The sequence below is a fragment of the Haliotis rubra genome, unplaced genomic scaffold (assembly GCF_003918875.1).
Source record: "Haliotis rubra isolate DU_JTF1 unplaced genomic scaffold, ASM391887v1 Scf555, whole genome shotgun sequence".
In the NCBI taxonomy this organism is placed as follows: domain Eukaryota; kingdom Metazoa; phylum Mollusca; class Gastropoda; order Lepetellida; family Haliotidae; genus Haliotis; species Haliotis rubra.
Window position 1 is genome coordinate 375,487 of NW_025767252.1, and position 24,761 is coordinate 400,247.

The following is a 24,761-nucleotide window of genomic DNA, read 5'->3' on the forward strand; positions in this document are numbered from 1 at the left end:
TGACTTTTGACACAACATCTCTTCAAGGGCGTGTCACGATGCCTAGTGTCAAATCTTCAGATTTCGATATTATCATGTGAACAGTTAAATAGTGATTAAAGATAACACCATAAATCATGTTATTATTTTTTTCATTAAAAACAAGTCATAACATCAAACACAGCACAATTACTTCATTCCAGTAGTATATATTCAATCTGTACGAACATTTATACTTATTTTTCTACCTGTTTTTCTGATTAACAGGCTGACAGTATTGGATAGTATGTAAGGAAATATTTCAATCTATAATTGTCTGTGTTTATTATGTAGTAAGGAAAAGATATGTGGATGAACAACTTCTTAATGTGCAATGAGGAGCGACGTTTCGGTGTAGATTCTGTATAAATAGAGAATCTCACCCAAGTGTCTACTGATATCAATTATATCAACAACAAAAGTTGATAAAGTTACTTTTATCAACGAGTGTTGATATATTTGATATTAGAAGACACGAGGGTGAGATTCTGTTTATCATAAAAAGTCAACGAAAGAGATTACATCTCTGAACACGGTACTGATATTAGACTAAGCTGGGAAAGGTTACGCGCGCAAAGGGAGCCGGGAACCCGTAATATTAGACTTGCAGTGCAGCGATGTCATAGCATTGTGACGTCATCAAGTTTATGACGTCATAGCATTGTGATGTTATCAGGTTTATGACATCATAGCATTGGGAGTCATGTAATGGATGATGTCAAAGCATTGTTATCTTATGTAATTGATGATGTCAGGGCATTGTTCAAAATCCACTGTCTCTCCTAGGAGATATCGTTTGATCTCACACAAGCAATATCTCCAGTGGAACACAGTTTTGAATGATATAGGGATGCACAGATTTGGTACGTCATGCAACATATTTTCATGTCTTCGTATTGGAGTGATATGGCTGAGGCTTGTTTGCCAGTCCATTTCGTTATAAACTAAATATGCTTAAAACAAACAGCAAACAAAATTACGTTCGTCTGCGTCTCCCCTTTTCCGCTTTGACATTGGTAATTGGGCCATTTTGGAGTTGTGCCGTTTTGGACGGCTAATGCGGTTTGTCTACTGACAGCAAGGGTAAGATTTGTTGTTGATCGTCTTAAAGTGACAAGTAGCAGAATCTGCCACCAACGGGACAACTATGGCAGACAAAAGTATTGAAGATAGAGGGATGTCGATATTTCTGGATGTAAGTAAGAGTCATACCTACAGATGACTTGTTGCTCTCAGGTCGGGAGATATTAGCTGCAACATGAACAATGTTGTGTTTGAGTTTACACTTCTCAGCAAGCTGCTGCAAAGTTCAAATGCCATTTATTTGAGTTCCGTCCGAGATTCGAACTCACACTGACAGAGCGAGTCACCTAATCGCAAGTGCACAAACCTGGTAGACATTAGGATAGACTCTACTAGGAAGTACTTCCATGTTAGGCAACAGTAGGCGGAAACACCATGAGAGCAATGGCTCGTGCACAAACTGCTCTGTCTCACTGTTGTACATCCATAACTGAGTTAAAGCAGAGAGTGAGGCTGTGCAAAATTTGACTATGTGTTTTGCAGTGTTTGCACGTTTTTGGTTGGTTGTCCTTATGACAACATGGTATAAAACTCATATCAATGCTTTTTATCGCTGTTTAATTTTTTATGAATGGTCAATAATTGATAACAATTATACTTTTCAAAATCAATTATCAGTCTTGTCATAATAACCTATTCACAAAGCCAGTAGTATTGGTGTCTCCTGCTTGCGGTAAAGAATAACTAAAACAAGATGTATTTGTCATGCCAGTTTGTCTGTCCCAGATGTGATTACAGACCCATGTGATACAGGCCATTGTGACACAGGCTATTATGACCATCTTGTCTGAATATATTTATCATGTTGATAAGATTTTCTGATGATACATTAGTAAAATGTGAATTAAAGACAGTGCTAATACAGATATTGTCTCGTGTGATTCTAAACATAAACTGAATTCAAGAAAAAAAAATCTTTTAAAACATTCATGAATATTTGATTGTAGTGAGTAATGCATAATCTTCTACCTGTTCACAGGTGTTCAGACGAGCAGACAAAGATGGTGAGTACACACAGTATAGATGTTGTAGTAAATACAGGTATTGAGGGTAACTTAATTACTACCTAGTCTGGAAGATTGCAATAAAACCAATGAAGTGTATCGATTGTTGTTCCAGTAAACTGATATCATTGACGATTCCAAGAACATAAAACAACAATCATTCATGACATATGATGACATATATGATTATTTTCCAAGTCTTGGAGATCTCTGGTTTGTTTTGATGTTCAACTATGTTGATTTACCCTATGGACCTTCAAAATCATCTTCACGCAGAAGACCCGGGTTCGATTTCCGTTATGGGTACAATGTGTGAAGCCCATGTCCCAGACCCTGCCGTGATAATGATAGTGCTGGAATATTGCTAAAAGCGGCTTAAAACTAACTCACTCACTAAATCATCTGTTATTAATGTAAACTTATGATAAAGAGCTCTTGGCTTTCATATGTAATTTCAAATGCTGAAACTATGCAAATGATTCACCTGGTTATATCAAACCCAGAACCAGACAGTTACCTACAGTCTCCTCTAGTGCAAATATTCTCTCTGACAGTATACATTACTTTAGGGGGCAGTGGGGTAACCTACTGGTTGAACAGACCCGGGTTCGATTCCCCACATGGGTACACTGTGAAGCCCATTTCTGGTGTCCCCTGCCATGATATTGCTGGAATATTGCTAAAAGTGGCGTAAAACAAACCCACCCACTCACTTACTACATTACCCTAGTACGTGATCTGCTCTACAGTATACAGACAACTGTTCAGCATGAGAATACAGACATGGTTGTTTCTGCTGTGTATGTTATAGACAACTATGTTTTCAGATGATGGTTTTATATCTTGGGAAGAGTTTATTGCCTTCTTCGCGGATGGCGTAATGGGTAAAGAAGAGCTGCGAGTCCTGTTCAACGAGATCGACACCCACAACACTGGGTATGTTAAACTTTGTATTGCATTTACCACTATAGCAGGTTGCCATGGTAACTAGGTTCAGCAACAATATGGAGGAATGTGTGATACTGACCTAAACATGAGTGCATGTGGAGTTTATAGGTTTTGTAGGAAATTACTTTGTATTGTAACATATGTTATATTTGGGATTATACTTTCTTAATAAAGTACAGATTCCAGTACTTTTTGCGTTGAGTCCCATCCGGGATTCAAACTCACACCCTCAGAGTCAGGCACCTAATCGCCAGCACACAAAATCAGATGCCTAGACCGCTCAGCTACTAGTTGGCATTATCAGATGAAGCCTGTTGATGTACATACTTTATCATTGATTTTGGAACATGTTGGAGGGTGGGCAACAATGATGACATGACTGCTTGTCCAACTCCAGCAACATCGACACCGGGGAGCTGTGTTCCTACTTCGCCTCTCACCTGGGGGACTTCCAGCAGATCTACGGGACCCTGGAGGATCTGTCAGCTAAAGTCACGAATGTGCTCTTCTCTACATCCCAGGTACTGCAGCTCACCTGTCCCAGTCAGGAGGACTATGTGTAGACTGCAGCTCATCTTTGAGTGTTTATAGTACTTGGTTTCCTGATCTCCTTACAAAACCACAGAGAAGGTTGTGAAATATATGTAATCTGAATTACTGGTTGTGCAGATTTTTATCCCCAAATACTTGAATTACAGAGGAAAGACCGTGCAAAGATAGCTCTCTTTTCAAAAGTGATAAACAAACAGAGACTGTTGCTATGCTTCACTTGACTTGGCTTCAAACTTGTGGCTAAATTCACTGACTCTTTTCTGTATTGATCAGGATCCGAGATCTTGTGACATGGAGTGAGATCTGTTATTTCAGAGTTACGAGGGAGCAGATAGAAAGGAGAAGTTTGTGACCCGGTTCCTGATGCGGGAACTACAGAACCAGTTGTCAGCCCTGCAGCAGCCGCTGGAGGCAGCATCGGAGGAACTCGACCTCCAGGCGCGCAGAGAGAGGTAGGGGACATTTATTCTGGTTTATTAGATAAGGGAAACATTTTGAAAGATTGTTTGAGCTGAATGAGTGCCAGAGTTATAATGTATTGCTTCACAATTCTGAAACTCTTTCTTTGTTTTGAAACAGTAGTTCAATGAGAGTTTCAAATCTTGAAACAATACTCTCAAGGAAATACAAGTTTTGAAGCAATGAATTATTTTTGCAACAGCATTAGTCAGGTATTTGTAAAATGTGGTGATGTCATCGGCATTTTCATGGTTAACATTAAACAAACAACACTTTACATGTGTCTGCAATTTCTACCACATGGCATGTTTGTTAAAGGTCAAGGTCATCTGAGAGGTTCTTAGGAAGCATTTTTGTATCACCCATTTCTGCACCATTCCTAGTGCACTCCAAGCACTTGGTAACTATGGCATCATTTTAGTAGAGTTTCAGAAGTCCATGACGTTTGACATCAGTATGTTTGGGAAACTTTGGGAAAATGTTGTCAAAGGTTCTGCAAAGATCAACACCTTACAATTGCTATGAATTTGTCCATGTATATATTTTATAATCATTCTAATATGAATCAGTTGTTCTAAATACAATAAATTCAAATGACCTGGCTGGTGTGGAAATAACTTTAAAATTGCTAGTGTTTTCCGGTACAGTGGCACATGCAAAATCACTTGCCCTGATAATTATTCCACAATACCGGCCGATTTTCTTCTTGATATTTTAAAATAAACGACATAATTAACATTGGAAAGTCAACTGGACACCAGTACAGCATGATATGCAAATTTCCTTGCCTGACAAAAAAACACTAGACTGGGACGTCGGGCAATGGGTTATTTCCACCCCTGCGGGCCTGTATTTTCTGATCATTGGTTCTGACACTGGTCAGTTGAATCCATGAACTGAAAAATGAAGACATTGTTGTGTTGTGCAGCAGGAATGCAGTAAGGTGCCAGGTACTTCACTTTGTGACGGTTGTTTGTATATTCAGGGCAGACATACAACCTGTTGACGTGGAAGCCATGAAGAAGACAGGATCTACTATACCAGGTACCGATATGAGGCCTCACTGTAGAACGGTCAGATGAACACCACTAACACATGGGAAACAAATGAAGAAATTGTTGACCATCTGATGATCTCAGTCTTTGTTCAGCTTAACCTGTTGTTGGTTGGCCGTTGATGGCTGGTTGTTGAGGGCTGGTTGTTGATGGCTGGCCGTTGTTGATGGCTGGCCGTTGTTGATGGCTGGTTGTTGATGGCTGGCCGTTGTTGATGGCCGGTTGTTGATGGCTGGCTGTTGTTGATGGCTGGCCGTTGTTGATGGCTGGTTGTTGATGTCTGGCCGTTGTTGATGGCTGGTTGTTGTTGATGGCTGGCCCGTTGTTGATGGCTGGCCGGTTGTTGATGGCTGGCCGTTGTTGATGGCTGGTTGTTGGATGGCTGGCCCGTTGTTGATGGCTGGCTGTTGTTGATGGCTGGTTATTGATGGCCAGTTGTTGATGGCTGGCCGTTGTTGATGGCTGGTTGTTGTTGATGGCTGGCTGGCCGTTGTTGTTGGCTGGCCATTGTTGATGGCCGGTTGTTGATGGCTGGTTGTTATTGATGGCTGGCCGTTGTTGATGGCCGGTTGTTGATGGCTGGCCGTTGTTTTGTTTATATGTGCTGGCTCTTCTGCAGTGTTTAGTGTGACGTGATTAAACTGAAGAAACAAATATGACAATAGATAGACATTCTGCATATTGGGATTGTTGATAGTCACACACCGTAAAGATAGTAAAGGTGAGTCGAAACTGTCCAATTTAGTGGTGTTTTAGTGTGTTTATAATGCATTTTGTTTCCTGTGAGGTTCCAGGCAAATGCATCCAAAGCCTGTCAGGTAGCCCTGTTTGGGGATCTTCAATTGTCACCATCAACCTTATCATCCTTATAACACATGATACTTTTATTTTTGGCATTTTTAGTATACCTTTATTCAAATCTCTAAAGTCAATGCTCAAGCCTCTAAATTTAGAATAAATGCAATGTCTGGTCACAGCAGAAGTCATAAGGGAAGTGCGGCTGGTTGAGCCCAATATTTTCTGGGTGAAAGGGCGATTTCAGGATCAGTGAAGATTAGTTTTCATCTGAATAGTGTTTGCTTTATGTATTTGCTTCAGTAACACAGCAAAGATTATATGAAGTATTTTTGTAATGTTTTGTTCAAAAGCTATTGTTATGATTATGATAATTATCATCATTGTTGCTCAAAAGGGAAGGACCCGTGAAGATCCGGGGTAGAATAGGTCTTCAGCAACCCATGTGCTTGCCATAAAAAGGCGACTATCTTGTCGTAAGAGGCGACTAACGGGATTGGGTGGTCAGTTTCGCTGACTTGGTTGACACATGTCATCGGTTCCCAATTGCACAGATCGATGCTCATGCTGTTGATCACTGGATTGTTATGATTATGATTATTACATCATCATATAGCTGGAATATTGCTGAGTCGGCGAAAACTAAACTCACTCACTCACTGTGGAAGGTGGAAGGTCGCTGGTTCGACCCCCGACTGCGTCAAACCAACAGACGTTAAAATATGGTACTTGTTGGTCCCTGACTGGCTCTCGGCATTAATGGGTACAACATGGACTGGTCGGCTCGGAGTCAGTATAATGTGTCTGAGTGGGGTATTCATGCTTCACTGCGACATGGTATCTCAGTGGGCTAGCACTCTAAAACCAGCTTCAGTCTGGGCTAGTACAAGCAGCCGCACATACACATACACATACATGCATGCACGTCGTCATATGAGCGAAATATTCTCAAGCACGACGTTAAACCCAATTTCACCACCACCACATCATAAGGGAAGTCTTAACATTGTGACATTGGAGACATGACAGCAGGAGTAGCATCCAAAGTCGACCCAAGTTGACGTAACTGAATGTACACCATCGTGGGGTTTCTATGTCAAGTTTTCTGCCTAAAACCTATTATCACACTTGCTGTTAGTGATGTAACTTTGTAAGAGTCACAGTATTGTTTTGCACTATTATAGAATTAAGATCAGTTGTTTAAATTTGCAAAATGAGGTTTGGGAAGGAAGTAGTTGGGAATAGGTATTTCTGTGCTCAGTCTAATGTAGATTTTATAACTCACTCACTCACATGGCCACTGACACTCCCCCTACAAACCCATTCATTCACTCACTCACATGGCCACTGACACCACCACCCACCCACCCACCCACTCACTCATTCAATCAATGGCAACTGACACCACCACCCACCCACACATTCACTCACTCACTCACTCACATAGCCACAGACACGCTTATTGACTCACTCACTCATTCATTCACTCACTCACTCACATACATAACCACCAACACACTCACTCACTCACATAGCCACTGACACACCCACCCACTCACTCACTCACTGTTACAGGTCGGATTGTCCGCAGGGCCAAGCGACAGGTCAGCTCTCAGAGCACAAACAGTGAAGGTAAGTCAACATGGGCATATTTTTGTACTGATTTCTCAGTGTGTATTTCGCACTTGATGTAATGACACAATAACACTGTCGCTATTGATATGTTATGAATTAACTCCAGATGGAAAGGATTGAATCTATTTTCCCTGGCCTCCTATTATCACATTGGTCAGGAAACAGACAACGTTACTAATTTAATGTCATAATTGTAAGAGTAAATATGTTTGATGAGTGATATGTGATGTAGGACAGTAATTAAATTAATTATTTTTCCTTATCCTGACTCATGCTCATTATGCTTGTCTCCTTCCTCTTGCAAATGGTAGTGGAACACTTGAAATCCCTTGAAGTTCCCTTCTAAAAAGCGGACGTAAAATCATTACTCACCCAGGAGTTGCCTCCCTTGCCCCTTTGGCGCGCCCTTTTGGTCACCTGACCGACCATGCTTTGTCATTCTCTCCTTCTTCGCCCTTGAGGACGGTTGTGAGAGCACCTGAGTCCCTATACGACATATATCCTTTTTATAATTTCGGACCTTACCGTATATTAGCGTCATAAGCTGACCCCATAGGTAAGCCGACCCCCAAAACTTGACCCTTAAAATCAGTGTCAAAATGGTATGTTTCGTGCATAAGCCGACCCCCCGCGATGGGGTCCTAATCGCGGCAAACACAGACCACAGACAACTGGCGGTTACCAATAATTATAACTTTGGTCCACATTATTAAAAAAATTCACTATCATATTGCTTCTACTTACGCATCTAAATGAAGTGTAGTTGACAGAAAATGGATAATATATTTTGTTTAGCTAGATATCATACATATTGTAGCTAGACGATAACATGTCAACAAACTGGCTTGCTTATTACCAACTTGTTTTCCATGGACTGCTAGTTTACAGTAACATCGGTAAAAATGTGTGAATTTAAATGGCTTGCTTATTTTACCCCATTCCATGTGCGTACAACTTACCACGTTCATGAGGGTCGGTATAACCTTAGTGTTGAATATATATTTTACATTTATAGTGCAAAAACTGAAATTAAAATTACACAATGCTAGGATATATTTCTTTGGGTTAAATAATAGTATTCTGTATTATATTTTACTGATGACTGCACCAGAATTCATCCCGTTATATTATTGTGCATGTTTGAACTTGATCGCCGGGAAACGGGTGCACAGCTGATTGCTATTTCCGGCTCAAATACACACGGTAATCTTATTCATATTAATTTATAGAGCAAAAACTGTAATTAAAATACACAAAAGTAGGATATATTTCTGTGGGTTAAATAATAGTATTCTGTATTATATTTTACTGATGACTGCGCCAGAATTCATCCCGCTATATTATTGTGCAAGGAAAAACCTAAGATTCCTTTTCAACGGACATCACTTCCAGTGGAAGGTTCTACCGTTTGGAATATCGTCGGCCCCCTGGTTGTTTACTCGAGTGACCAAGCCCATCGTCACATATCTACATCGTCAAGGTCTACGCAGTGCTTTCTACCTGGACGACGGGATTCAAGCTCATCAAGATCCCAGTCAACTCAGACTGCAACTAGACTTCACCATCAGGCTGCTCACTCAACTAGGATGGCTAGTAAATCTCCTCAAGTCGGAACTGGAGCCGAAACAAGATCTGCAATTTCTAGGAATTTGACTCATCACACCAGTGAATCGTATAGTCGTTCCAGAGTATCGTTGGGTCAAGATACAACAGATGATATCTCAAGCAATGCTCTCTCTGTTGACACTACGTGCTTGGCAAAGCATACTCGGTCTATCACCTCAGCTCAAGACATGACTCGCAGAGAGAGACTACAGTTGTGCCCACTACAAGTATTTGTGAACGCCCACCTAGACAGCCTTGATCCATTAATACTACGGGACAGCCTGAAACCATATCTCCTATGGTGGACTCGGAAGTCGAATGTTTGCAGAGGAACCTTTTTGACAGAGCCGGTTTGCAATACTCGTCTCTAAGTGGATGCCTCCCTACAAGGATGGGGTGGGCACTTCAACAACGGAGTGGCAGCAGGGAAGTGGTCGAGTCAGAATCAGAAGTCACACATCAATCTGTTGGAGATGAAAGCAGTAATCAACGCTTTACAACATTGGTCCAGCGTACTAAAGAACGCACAACTCATGGTACACTCGGACAACTCAACAGTGGCGTTTTACATCAACAAACAAGGGTCAACAAGATCAACAAGTCTGCTACAACTCAGCTTTCTCCTGTTCAGCATAGTTGACGACCTGAACATCTACATGAAGGCATGCCACATTCCGTCATAGCAGACACCCTATCTCGTCCACTACAACCATCCCCGACGGAATGGATGTTGCATCCAGAAGCATTCCAGTTCATCATACAGACTATAGCATCCCCACTAATAGACCTGTTTGCAACAAAGTGTAACAAACAGCTAGCAACATCCGTCTCACTGATTCCAGATCCTCAGGCATGGGCAACAGACGCTCTAAGCATCTCATGGGAAGGACTAAACTCTTACGCGGCGTTTCCACCTCCTGCACTGCTACCACAAGTACTACAGAAAATCAAGCAGATGACTATGTTGCAACTGATTTTGGTCACGCCCTATTGGCCAGCGAGGGTATGGTTTCCCGTCCTCATACAAGAACTCGGAAGTCCAACCCTGAAACTACCAGAGTGGTCAAACCTACTCGTCCATCCACACACCAAGCAAGCTCACGGGAACCCGACACTGTTCCAGCTACATGCATGGAGCATATTAAAGCTTGCCTGAAGACCAGAGGGTAGTCCGCCAGAGCAGCAAAAGCAGTTACACTAGCTCTACGCAGATCAACTCGCAACTTGTACGACGACAAGTGGCAGAGATTTGAACAGTATGCAAAGAGGAAAGGCTTTACAGCGGTGAAAGCAACACATCCTCAAGTGGCGGAATACTTATGTCATCTACGACAGACGAGACACTTAAAAGGTTCAACACTCTCAACTTACTTGGCTGCCCTCAGTACAGTTATCACCATGAAAACGGGTATCAAGCTGACCAAAGTACCAGAGATTCTGGCACTACTATGCTTGTTCAAGTTGGAAGACCAACAAAAGAAATTTAAGGCTCCTGCCTGGGATCTCAACATAGTTCTACAACATCTCACCAGTGATGCCTACGAGCCTCTAGAACGGACATCCTTTGAACTACTAACTCAGAAAACGCTGTTCCTGATCGCCCTAGCAACAGCTGCACGGATGTCAGAAATACATGCTCTGGACTTTGAACAAACACGATTTGAATCAAGACATCGTGACATCGTACATCTTGGACTGAGATGGGATTTTATCACCAAGAACCAACTGCCCGGTCAGCCTGACAGACAGTTCCACATCCCAGCACTCTCTACAGTCCTTGGGCCACAGGATACACAGGATCTATCCTTATGCCCAGTCAGAGCACTTAAAGTCTACTTACAGAGAACTAAAACAAGGAGACGAAAATTCAAGCGCCTATTCATCCCCTTATGCACTGAGACACCCGGAAGTCTCAAGGACAACGATATCGATCTGGATGAGAGCCGTTATACTAATGGCCTATAAAGCAGCAGGACTTGAGCCTCCATGAGCCTCCAACCCACATGAAGTCAGAGCCCTGGCGTCAACACTTGCTCTGCATGGAAACTGCTCGATTACAACTATTATGGAGGGCTGCTTTTGGAGATTGAACACTACCTCAGAGACATTGCCACCGAAGACGTCTCAGGCATTCACCAGTTTGGGCCACTTGTTGTAGCACAACAACTAACGGTTCCACAAAAGCGCTGAGTAAATCTCACCCCTTTTATCACGTGACTTGTGAAAACCAACGCTCTGGAGAGCAATGGCTATAAGTCCATGCACACGTCTAGGACAGACTAGCATGAGTGATAGACCCTGTACTTGTATAGGACATACTTGTACATGAAGAAGGGTCGCATCTCCTCTTGCTGCGTGCATCAAGAGATGGAGTTGCAATAGATAACTAATGGAATATTAGTATATCTAAATCCACACGAAAATGTCAGGAGAAGTTTCGGAAGAAATCTGACAAGTTGTTGTTCCCCCCAGACTCATCAGAGAGAAGTTGAAAGAACAGAATTTTCAAAAGAGCCGTCGTAAGTTCCCATGGGGGGTAATACAGGACGTAAATCAACAACTAGTGAATCCAGAACGTGGCCTGACCCACCACCGTTTCCGACGGATTCTGCAAGCATTATTAGCATGAGTCAGGATAAGGAAAAATATGTAATTTTCTGACTAAAATTGATATTTTATACTTATCCTGACTCATGAGGTTAGCCCTCTCAACCTCCCCTCTTATGGCACTCTGGATTTCCCTGTAAATCCGGGTGTCGGGCATTCATACGGAGAGAGTGACACGTCATGGTCGGTCAGGTGACCAAAAGGGCGCCAAAGGGGCAAGGGAGGCAACTCCTGGGTGAGTAATGATTTTACGTCCGCTTTTTAGAAGGGAACTTCAAGGGATTTCAAGTGTTCCACTACCATTTGCAAGAGGAAGGAGACAAGCATAATTAGCATGAGTCAGGATAAGTATAAAATATTAATTTTAGTCAGAAAATTACATATTTGTGTAAATACTCTATAGATATGTGACATGCATATGTATAATTCGCATATATTGCTTGGGTTGTGCTGATCACCTTATACAGCATCCTCCTGCTATTCTGACCATCTCTAACCTTGTGTCTTGATATGAGCCGGCATGATACCAGTATATACTAAATATGTCTGTCCTTAGTAATATTTGATACAGGATTTCCTTTTACTGATTCAATATGCAAGATAGATGATATATAATTCATTGACTTTAATTGTTGCCTATTGTGAAAAATGTTAACACCTTAATTGTTTTTACAACAACCTGCAGCAGTTGAAAATATTGTGGATGGTAAATATTCTCATGAAGATTTTTTAAATATTTTTTTCTAATTTTGTCTAATGACTGTCATTCTCAGCCTCTGTTCTTGATGCTTCTGGCTTCTTGTGTAACATGCACTGGTCAAACATGGTTTCCTCGTACTAACAGGAATAACAGAATCATCTTGAACCTATTTACATATAATGTCATCTTTCATGATCTTATCAGACCACAGAACACTCCTTCCCTTTCTATGTGGTTAGATCAGATTCCAAGTATCCCACACTTTTTGTTAGAGAAGACTAAACATGTTCTTAGACTCCGATACTTGGCCCCTAGTAGGGATACCACACTTGTTGTCAGTGCAGATTAAAGAGGTTGTTAGGTTGTTAATTCCAAGTTAGATAAGGTCTTCAAAAATCTATGTCGCTGGCCAAAGGTGATTGATGGATGGTCAGGCTTAGAGACTTGCTTGATCCTGAGTCATTGTACCAGATAGTGTGGATTTCTGCCTCTAATGTCAATCAGATCTGTGGTTACTGTTAGGGTGGCATAAAACAACAAGCACACGTTGTTTGTTCGCTGATTGCATGACATGTCATGAGTGTACTCATACGTTCAGTCACATGTGCCTGGTCCAGTCTTGGTTGTTTACAGGCCTGTTTGATCTTGCTGCAAGATTGCGACTGAATTGTTAAACAATATTTGCTCATTGCCGTTTACTGTTTGTACAAACCTTTGGTTGATTTAAGACATGACAAAAAGTAGCCAGATAAAAGCTGTATAATGTAGAAGATACAGTACAACCAGAAATTATTGAGAATTTAAAGATTGTAATTTTTTAATTTTTTTCACTCATTACTCACGTATTAAATGTGAATATTAGCAGAACATAACTCCAGATTCAAAGACAGGTGAACAGTTAGTATTTTGTCAAGTCACCATGGGCAGCAATGCAGGCTTCAATGCGGCGGGGCATACTACTGATCAAAGAAGTTAGAAAGTCTTGTTGGTCCCTGCCTGGCTCTCGGCATTAATGGGTACAGCAAGGACTAGTCGGCTCGGAGTCAGTATAATGTGTCTGAGTGGGGTATTCATGCTTCACTGCGGCATGGTATCTCAGTGGGCTAGCACTCTAAAACCAGCTTCAGTCTGGGCTAGTACAAGTAGCCGCACATACACATACACACGCATGCACATCGCCATATGAGCGAAATATTCTCAAGCACGACGTTAAACCCAATTCCACCACCACCACTGTTCATATTCCCTTCAGGGGGCGGTGGGGTAGCCTAGTGGTTAAAGCGCTGGCTCGTCACGCCGAAGACCCGGGTTCGATTCCCCACATGGGCACAATGTGTTAAGCCCATTTCTGGTGTCCCCCGCCGTGATATTGCTGGAATATTGCTAAAAGCGGCGTAAAACTAAACTCAGTCAGTCAGTCAGTCATATTCCCTTCAAATACACAGAGGGGTGTACCCCTAACACAGATATGCCACCCCCACACGTTAAATTTCAGACTGTACTTCGGGCGCTGATACAAAGGTTTTTCAGTTTGTTTGGTCAGGATGCTCAATGCCATATCCATTTGCAATATTTTTCAAAAACGATAAACAGTGGACAAAGGGATGCCTGTTCTACTTGAAATCACTTTAGCTGATCTGATGTCCTTGTTATAATACTCTAAAATCAACTTCCTCTTCTCTAAATCATCCATACTGAGGATCACTGAAAATGTCGTCTGCTAGCAAGTAAACAAAGGGGGATAACTCTTCACAGCTAATGAAAAGGTATTAACAGAGTTGTCTCTATTGAATGAAACCAAGCACTTGCTAGCTGGTCAAGGTTGTTTATACTAGAAATCCAATTAAACATATTCCTAAAATTCTCAATAATTTCTGGTCATACTATATCTCATATATAGATGATAACATAATTAATCACCTATTACCTGTTTGATATCTATATATCTTGATATCTGTGTGCTACTTCTATTTTCATACTGTGCAAGTCTATGCATGTTTAACGTCACACCAGCTAACCTCTGCAGTCTTGCTGCTGTATCAGCTGTACTTCTTGCTTACTTATCTGTTGCCATGGTTACACATGTGCTGGGTTTGGTACTCATTTCATTTCAGTCAAGTTCATCAATTAGCTCAGCCTAAGATGTAAGCAGACATCCTCAACTATGTCAAACTGAAACAGTCATACCATTCTTCATATCAAGTGTATCTGTAGCACTTACTAAACATAAAATAGCAGGATGTTTTTCCCAAAAAATGACGATAATTTCAAGAACTTATTTGGTCAGTCCGGATTTGACCTTCACATAAACTTATATAGTCATCTTGAAGCTCAATTCCCTCATTTGTATTCATTTGTGTGGTGCAACATATACATGTTAACTGTGTGTGTTATGCAGGGTGTTACAGCAGTGTTAACTGTATGTGTGTTGTGCAGGATGTTACAGCAGTGTTAACTGTGTGTGTGTTGTGCAGGGTGTTACGGCAGTGTTAACTGTGTGTGTGTTGTGCAGGGTGTTACAGTAGTGTTAATTGTGTGTGTGTTGTGCAGGGTGTTACAGCAGTGTTAATTGTGTGTGTGTTGTGCAGGGTGTTACAGCAGTGTTAACTGTGTGTGTGTTGTGCAGGGTGTTACAGCAGCAACTGTGTGTTAACTGTGTGTTACAGTGTGTTAACTGTGTGTGTGTGTTGTTACAGCAGTGTTAACAGTGTGTGTTAAGCAGTGTTAACTGTGTGTGTGTTGTGCAGGGTGTTACAGCAGTGTTAACTGTGTGTGTTGTGTGCAGGTTGTGCAGGGTGTTACAGCAGTGTTAACTGTGTTACAGCAGTGTTAACTGTGTGTGTTGTGCAGGGTGTTACAGCAGTGTTAACTGTGTGTTAATTGTGTGTGTGCAGGGTGTTACAGCAGTGTTAACTAACAGGGTGTTACAGCAGTGTTAATTGTGCAGGGTGTTACAGCAGTGTTAATTGTGTGTGTGTTGTGCAGGGTGTTACAGCAGTGTTAATTGTGTGTGTGTTGTGCAGGGTGTTACAGCAGTGTTAACTGTGTGTGTTGTGCAGGGTGTTACAGCAGTGTTAATTGTGTGTGTTGTGCAGGGTGTTACAGCAGTGTTAATTGTGTGTGTGTTGTGCAGGGTGTTACAGCAGTGTTAACTGTGTGTGTTGTGCAGGGTGTTACAGCAGTGTTAATTGTGTGTGTTGTGCAGGGTGTTACAGCAGTGTTAACTGTGTGTGTGTTGTGCAGGGTGTTACAGCAGTGTTAATTGTGTGTGTTGTGCAGGGTGTTACAGCAGTGTTAATTGTGTGTGTTGTGCAGGGTGTTACAGCAGTGTTAATTGTGTGTGTTGTGCAGGGTGTTACAGCAGTGTTAATTGTGTGTTGTGCAGGGTGTTACAGCAGTGTTAATTGTGTGTTGTGTTAATTGGTGTTGTGCAGGGTGTTACAGCAGTGTTAATTGTGTGTTGTGCAGGGTGTTACAGCAGTGTTAATTGTGTGTTGTGCAGGGTGTTACAGCAGTGTTAATTGTGTGTTGTGCAGGGTGTTACAGCAGTGTTAATTGTGTGTTGTGCAGGCTATGGTAACCAAGTGCTGACACTGCAGGTGGACCGGCTGGAGAATCTCATAGACAAACTGGAATCTAAGGTAATTACCCGCTTTTAACTCTTAAAATTATACATGCAGTTACCATAGTTACCATTTGAAAAGTATTTGTAAAATGTTCATTTTTTTTACATTCTTGTTGTGTTCGGAATCATTGTATCTGCAATGCAAATGTTGTTTTTGTTTTTCAGGTGAACTTCGACAACTTCGTTGATGAAGAGGTCGTGTCTGAACCTGATTGCCTGGTGTGTACAGACATATTTTAAATTATTTTAGCCATGGTTCCTGGATGTTGTTGCCGTCTTTGACTTCATTTAGTCGTTTGGTCTGGCGTTACCATCTGTTATTGCAACTTGCCTCTGTTTCTTCTATTGTTTCATAATTTGATGCAACAATATTGCAACTTGTGTCCACAACCTGTTGTAGTTTTGAAGATAGTAGTGGAGCAATATTGCACATTGTTTTAGTTGCTTGAGATATTGACGCTACAATGTTCTGTCAACAGTGTGTTATGTTGATCCTACAATATAAGTGAGTGAGTTTAGTTTAATGCCGCTCTCAGCAATATTGCAGCTATATGGCGGCGGTCTGTAAATAATCGAGTCTGGACGAGACTATCCAGTGATCAACAGCATAAGCATCGATCTACGAAACTGGGACACATTGACATGTGTCAACCAAGCCAGCGAGCCTGACCACCCGATCCCAATAGTCGCCTCTTGCGATGAGTATGTGTTACTGAAGATCAATTCTGACCAGGATATTCACAGGTAGCTACAATGTAACATGTGTCAATCATGAGATGTATTGATGCTACAATGTAACATGTCCCCCATGTGTTGTGTTGATGCTACAATGTAACCTGTGTCCACCATATGTTGTGTTGATGTTACAATGTAACATGTGTCCACCATGTGTTGTGTTAATGTTACAATGTAAGCTGTGTCCACCATGTGTTGTGTTGATGCTACAATGTAACCTGTGTCCACCATGTGTTGTGTTGATGGTACAATGTAAGCTGTGTCCACCATGTGTTGTGTTGATGCTACAATGTAACCTGTGTCCACCATGTGTTGTGTTGATGTTACAATGTAACCTGTGTCCACCCTGTGTTGTGTTGATGTTACAATGTAACCTGTGTCCACTGTGTGTTGTGTTGATGTTACAATGTAACCTGTGTCCACCATGTGTTGTGTTGATGTTACAATGTAACCTGTGTCCACCGTGTGTTGTGTTGATGTTACAATGTAACCTGTGTCCACCATGTGTTGTGTTGATGTTACAATGTAACCTGTGTCCACCATGTGTTGTGTTGATGCTACAATGTAACCTGTGTCCACTGTGTGTTGTGTTGATGTTACAATGTAACCTGTGTCCACCATGTGTTGTGTTGATGCTACAATGTAACCTGTGTCCACCATGTGTTGTGTTGATGCTACAATGTAACGTGTGTGCACCATGTGTTGTGGCTACAATGTAAGCTGTGTCCACCATGTGTTGTGTTGATGTTACAGTGTATCATGTGTCCATCATGTGTTGTGTTGATGTTACAATGTAACCTGTGTCCACCATGTGTTGTGTTGATGTTACAATGTAAGCTGTGTCCACCATGTGTTGTGTTGATGCTACAATGTAACCTGTGTCCACCCTGTGTTGTGTTGATGTTACAATGTAACCTGTGTCCACCCTGTGTTGTGTTGATGTTACAATGTAACCTGTGTCCACCATGTGTTGTGTTGATGTTACAATGTAACCTGTGTCCACCATGTGTTGTGTTGATGTTACAATGTAAGCTGTGTCCACCATGTGTTGTGTTGATGCTACAATGTAAGCTGTGTCCACCATGTGTTGTGTTGATGTTACAATGTAACCTGTGTCCACCATGTGTTGTGTTGATGCTACAATGTAAGCTGTGTCCACCATGTGTTGTGTTGATGCTACAATGTAACATGTGTCCACCATGTGTTGTGTTGATGTTACAATGTAACCTGTGTCCACCGTGTGTTATCTTGACACTACAATTTATGATGTCCACCATGTGTTATTACAGATGCTGATGCTACAGAGGAACTTTGAAGTCAAGGCTGAGGAACTGGACAACTTCAAGTCAAGTCTCAAGTTGTATGTGGAGTCTATACAGGGTGTCGGTGGATGTCGCAAGTAAGACCATGGTTTTCAAGCTGTCTAACTATGTCAGTGTAAACATACATGCACTCATGGTTCAGAAATTTATGTACGATATATTATGATGCCAACTTCTTTTTATCTAAAGCCAGCCTTCGTATTTTACATGTTTGATGTAGATAATAAACTTTATCCAACATGTCCTGCGAATTATCTGTGAGTGGTTTAAGACCTGACAATTTAAAGAAAGAATTCTAGGTAGCCACAGAACATCAAATGGTTGGTTGACAATAGATATCGTCGACCTACTCCTTGCGACCATCTCTTTGTGTTACTATATGACATTGTGATGTTTCAGTGTGAGTGTTCGATCATTCAGAGACAGCAACAAGCTGACAGTGTACGAGATCTGGACTTCAGAAGCAGACAAGAAAAGGTGGATGTCATCTGTTGTCTCTCGTTTTACTGTTTCAACAATAGCGACAACTTCATGACACCCAATAAAATTGAGTGTTTCAATCAGAGATGATTTGATACCTAACTGACCTATAACAATAGAGTAATTTAGCAAATAGCTGTTTACAAATGACTTCCCTTCATCTATGCCAGACTGTTTTTGTGTCATAGTTAAAAATGAAACATACAACATTTTGGATGACAACTTCTTGTTTATAACATTAAGTGATGTTTCCATGTAGATTCTTACATTCTTGTCAAGCTAAAAGTCCACTTTTTGTATGTTTCATTTTTGACTCACCAGCTTCTACAATGCTGATCAAACAATTAGTAAGATGTCATAGTCTTCATTCTGACAGATAAGTTGTATGAAAATCATGAAAATCATAGTGGCTGTTTTTCCTCAAGTTGGTAGTCAAATCCATATTTTCAAGATCTGGCTCAAGGACTAAGAATGCAAGGCCAAACTCATGTTTCAAGAAACTTCAGTATTTCAACGATCACAGAAATATTCAGGACTGATGACCCAAAACTGTAATGGAATGTCTTTGGGACAAGTTTATTGTCTGCTTAGTCAAATCAGTGTTCATAACAGCAAGTTTATCCTTTCCGTCATCAGATGTTGATGAAACAGTTCCCAGTGGGTTGTCCATGGCCTTGTTTCGTTCCTAGCCCTACATCAGGATTACACCTGGTATTAGTCAGTGATGGAGTAACATTCAGGACACTGCAGTAAAGATTCACAAAAGTGTGTTTATGCTGAAGTTTTCTATTTCAGGAGTGAAGAAAGTGCTGCTAGTTGTACATTCATGACGGACATCGCAAGTCAGCTGGCGACTCCCGAGACTGGCAGTAGCATGACTGTCCCAGGTGAGTACCTCACACACGGACTTGCTTGGAATTATTTATTCATAGAGTTTCTTGACTGAACCCTCCACTTTATTTTGCCAAAAATATGAATAAGGAGAAATTAGTGTTAGTCACTATTTAATGTTTATATTTTTCATAAATTGTTGAAGTTGGTTCACTATGACAAAAGTCATTCTGTGAACAGTCAAGTGATTATACATATACTTTTTCTGGTTCCTGTCAATTTTGTACACTAGTCGGGGTGTCATTGATTTTGTACCTGGCATGCAGAGGGGTGGGGTGGGTGGGGGAGGGTCACTTTGTACATAAATTTTAGGGGCCTCATTCACCTTGTACATCCTTCTCCATGAAAATCATCATCGCCCCCACAAGCCATAAATTATGAACGGTCCCTAAGGCTTGGCCTGTAGGACTAGTGCTGGTGGCTGCAAGTGAGTGTTCTCTTGTTTCATGTTGCAGGGAGCTGGTGGAGTCAGTAGGGTAGATACAGTAGAACACATGGAGGTTCTGTAGGGCCAACCTCAGTATACCTCGGCCATGTTCCTGTCTCCTCACCAGGTGGGGCAGTCGTCTCATCACCTTGGGTATGAAGGCAACAGACATAATCACTGGTGCGTTCCAGTGGGTAAGAGTTCCTCCCATTTGCCCATCCCAAATAATATTTTAAATTAATATATACTAAAATTATCAACAATTCCTAACACAACACTTACTAAAGAACTCACAAAAACAACTAAAAGCCCTAAAATTCATTACAATATATAGGGTCGAACCATGTTGTATGATAAGGGCCCCAGGCAGGGTAATGTTACCAAAACAATATATGGCGGAACGGAAGGAACTCTTTCCTTCCAGTGTATCTGGTTGGATGGATTGCCAGACTGAGAAGCCACATTTTTCGTGGTGACTTCACAAAGTATTTGTAGTATTGTGCCAGGAGTCATATGAGAGATAACGGATGAAGTACTACAGCTATTTCATGAATTGTTCCTGCCAAATAGCAAGGTTCTATATACATGTATCTACTATGTCTTATTTTTCTTGGATGTGTTTTATCCACATGTTATGTATTGTCACTCATGAGATCTTTTGTACCCTTTTAGCATAGAAAGCAGTAATTTGTTTGGATGACTATTTCTGGCATCATGTCATAAAAATCATGCTCAGAATGAGGCTGTGGTGGTGAACGGGCCCAGGTTGTCGTTCCGTGAATAGGTCCTGCACTACCACAGTCAGAATTCTTGTTCATTGACAGGTTTTTACAATTTACCATTAATTACTATGTATAAAATTAATTGTTCTCGTCACGATATGGCTGAAATATTGCCGATGTGACGATAAATTTTAACTCACTCACTCATAATTCTTTGCTCCATGGAACGGAAGCCAGGGTATTTATGCTAAACAATGGAGCAGACATGATGAGGATTATCAAGGATGCCTTCTTGTTAGCCAGGTTTGGGAGCGTATGAACAAAACAACTGACCATGACATTATTTTTAGGTCAGCTTGTCTTGCTTGTGTTCAATATACTGATGCTGTAATAATCAAATACTGTTGATGATTTGGGTTAGCTGTTCTCTTTGACAGTTAATGAAGTTCCTGTACTCAGGTTGTTGTTGTCAACAGAGACCATAAAATAGATATTATATGGTCTCTGTTGTCATGTCATTCTGTTGTCAAGGTGATCACGTTTTTTGGGAATACAAAGGGTGTGTCAAGGTGACATGCTAGCCATAGGACAAACTTTTCTTTTAACTTGATTTAAAAAATCTTCACATCCCAAAAATTACAATGTAAAAATCAAACTGATTTTGTTATGCTGTGGACAAGAAATATTTCAAATGGTTTAAAAAATTGTTAACTGTTGCTAAAAAAATAAATAAATTATTCAAAAATACTAAAATTAAGACTTGTTGAAACTCTTTGAAACTTGAAGACACACAATGAATCATAGTGAGAGGTAAGAGGAAACAATATATGCAAGTGAGTTTTACACCCCCAAACATAGATCAAATGTGTACCAAAGTTTTGATAGTCCATCAAACGAATACCTTGCATAGCATGCATAGCAGGATGTGAAATTTCATAGCCTGGTTTACTTTCACTTTGTTTTCCAGTATGAACAATAGGTCTGATAGCATGAAATATTTTAGTTTCTTTATGGGCATGTTGTATTTCTAGAACTGCCTTATTATGTATGCATAGCATTTCAGGCACTATAATAAATGGTCACAAACTAATCAAAGTGAAAGTAGAACGGCCTGGACCCAGTCATGCTGTATGCATCAGTATGAAGTTGCTGCCTATAATATGTTTCTCATTAGCTCTAGGCCAAATAGTTCGTTAACCTGTCATGGTTGTTTGATATTTGGTGACCACCGTGTCATAAGTTGTCTATCATACTCACGTTTTTGATATTGACAAAATGTCATGTCACAGGAAAGTTCTTCTCAGCTCATGTTTTTGATATTGACAAAATGTTTCTTCTTAGCTCATGTGTTCGATATTGACAAGATGTTTCGTCAAAGCTCATGTTATAAATTTTCACACGTTTTCTTTTTTATAGATTTTTTACATTGTCAGTAAGCATGTTGTTTACAGTTGTTGTTTATATCTCTTGAATCTAATACACGTTGACAGAGTTTGTTGGTTTTTACTTCTCTTTACCAGTATACATAACTGCATTGAGATTACCAGAACAGGTGCTTCACGATACTACCTGTATGTAGTAGAAAATGTGATCCTCATGATCCTAGTTTGAACAATGTGATCCTCATGATCTTTGCTTTAGAAGACAATGTGATCCTAGTTTGAGTAGACAATTTGATCCTAGTTTGAGTAGACAATGTGATCCTCGTTGGAGTAGATAGTAGGATCCTAGTTTGAGTAGACAATGTGATGCTAAATGTAGTAAATGTGATCCAAGGTTTAGTAGAATATGTTATAAGAGTTTCTGTATAAAATGTGAATATATTTCAGGTAGAAAGCAAAGATACAAGTGATTACTGATGTGTAGAGCAAAGTATGAATCTCACTCAGTGTCAGTTATGGTCATGTTGGTCATGTTGACAATTGTCAACAGTCAGTGGTCATTATTCTACATTGTTGTACTTGCTTTGTTATTCTTATCTGTAAAATAAGAATTAAAAATATATATTGCATGCCATTAGCTAGTCGGTGTTCAATGAGAGTTAACATGGTGAGTCATGGCTGAGCTTGATCTGCAGAATGGGATTCGGTCATTTCTGTCAGTCATGAGCTGTCTGTCAAGTTATGACATGGAGCCACAACATTTCCTGGAAGAGTTATAACAGTTTATGAACCAAACATAGGTTGTATGGAATATTTGATATGTATAGTACTTCCATGTCTTTCTTTGGAACACTCAGACCATGTGTTTCAGTTGTCACTTGGCATGTTGAACTGGTCCTTCTCCTGTACACTGGATTCAGAAAGATTCTGCTGAGACAGAAATGCAAATTTTGTTAGAATACTGTCAAACACCACAAAATAAAATTATCTGTCTGTACGGTCTTGTCTTGTGTTCTAGAGTAGATATTTCAGTATTACTGGAAAAACAGATGTTGGTCACTGGAGACGTGTGAGGTGGTTTAGTTGAATGCTTCTGTGTACATGTCATATCAAAACACATCACTCCAATCCTAAAAGATCTCCACTGGCTCAACTTTGAGGACAGAATCAAGTTTAAGGTGCCGACTCTGACATTCCGTGCTATCCTCTGAAATACTTCACCATACATTTCTGCACTCATTCAAGACCTGAGAGACCTGAGAAAACTCCAGTGTCTTTTGAAGCTTCCGTCAGCTTGTACACCATTTGGCGAGGGAAATTTCGAAATCAGATGTGGAAATCTCTCCCACTTGAAATAAGAAACATTCAAATCACTACCTGAGAACTCATTTGTTCAAAATCTGATACTGTTAGTCTATGTGTATTCTCCAGACTGCTCATTGCTCATTAATATACTGGATAATTATACCGGAAACAAGCGCTATACAAGTGTGTATATATGATTAATATTTCAGTGATAGCTGGATGTGGTATGGTGCTGACATACAAAAGCATCATGGTAAAACTGGGATCTGAACCCATGATTACTAGATCCTGGTTACACTAAGGGGAGCAACTCTAAAGAGTCAGATGACTGGACCACCTGTGTGCCCCATATGGAGATGACAACAGGATCTGGGAGGGGTGAACTCTTTATACACCTGGTAGCTCATTGTTTGAGTGAGTGAGTGAGTTCAGCAGTATTTCACCAATGTCTCATCAAAAGACGTGAGTGGGGTAGCCCAGTCGTTAATGCGTTCGCTTCTCAGACCGAAGACCTGGGTTCGATTCCGTACATGGGTACAATGTGTGAAGCCCATTTCTGGTGCCCCTGTTGCTGGAATATTGCTAAAGGCGGTGTAAAACCATACTCACTCACTCACTTGTCAAAAGACCAGAAATGAACTTCACACAGTGTACAGCATGCGATTCATTATGACAGGCAAATGCTTTAGCCACACTGCCACCCAACTGCTGTAATGTGTATAGATACTCTGGACAATTTCTAACAGATGACAGTGCCTTGGTCCCAGGCAGTCTCAGCTTGTGTCATGGAGGCTAGGAGGACTGGCACAGCGTCATCTCGCACGTCATCCACAGATATGTGTCACACCAACTAAAGTACTGTCGGAAATAGAAAAAAACTATTTTCTCATTTATCTCTACAATTTATGTAGTTGATATGTGCAAGTGTGAAATATCTGTTTGGCCTAACTACAGTCTCAGTGGTAGGGACATAGGAAACGTAGAAAAAGGACTTTACTGAGGAGAGATTAGTGCAGAAATGAGCAATGTCAGACTAGAGGTGAGGTGAGGTGAAATTGGGGTTAGCGTCGTTCTTGAGAATATTTCGCTCATATAACGACGTGCATGCATGTGTATGTGTAGGTGCAGCTGCTTGTACTAGCCCAGACTGAAGCTGGTTTTATAGTGCTAGCCCACTGAGATACCATGCCGCAGTGAAGCATGAATACCCCACTCAGACACATTATACTGACTCCGAGCCGACCAGTCCTTGATGTACCCATTAATGCCGAACGCCAGGCAGGGACCAACAAGTACCATATTTTAACGTCTTTTGGTATGACGCGGTTGGGGATCGAACCCGCGCCCTTCCGCTCTCCAGGCGGAAGGCCGGGCGGACGCTCTAACCACTACACCACGGAGGCGGTCCTGT

At 41.0% G+C, this 24,761-nt stretch overlaps 1 protein-coding gene across 2 annotated transcripts; it reads left to right on the plus strand.

The window, feature by feature from the left end:
- Positions 1 to 1,064: 1,064 nt before the first annotated feature.
- On the plus strand, positions 1,065 to 23,042 carry LOC124253832 (N-terminal EF-hand calcium-binding protein 1-like). 2 transcript variants are annotated; one of them, XM_046687678.1, is made up of 14 exons: positions 1,065 to 1,213; positions 2,081 to 2,105; positions 2,933 to 3,041; positions 3,451 to 3,574; positions 3,921 to 4,057; positions 5,050 to 5,108; positions 7,490 to 7,546; positions 12,447 to 12,467; positions 16,032 to 16,102; positions 16,252 to 16,305; positions 18,111 to 18,220; positions 18,543 to 18,620; positions 19,419 to 19,510; positions 19,970 to 23,042. In XM_046687678.1, exons 1-14 carry the CDS (start codon positions 1,166 to 1,168, stop codon positions 19,987 to 19,989), a joined length of 1,005 nt encoding a protein of 334 aa, XP_046543634.1. In that variant the 5' UTR covers positions 1,065 to 1,165; the 3' UTR covers positions 19,990 to 23,042. The 2 variants fall into 2 exon arrangements, with proteins under 2 accessions (XP_046543634.1, XP_046543635.1); XM_046687679.1 differs by lacking the exon at positions 12,447 to 12,467.
- The last annotated feature ends 1,719 nt before the right edge of the window (positions 23,043 to 24,761 follow it).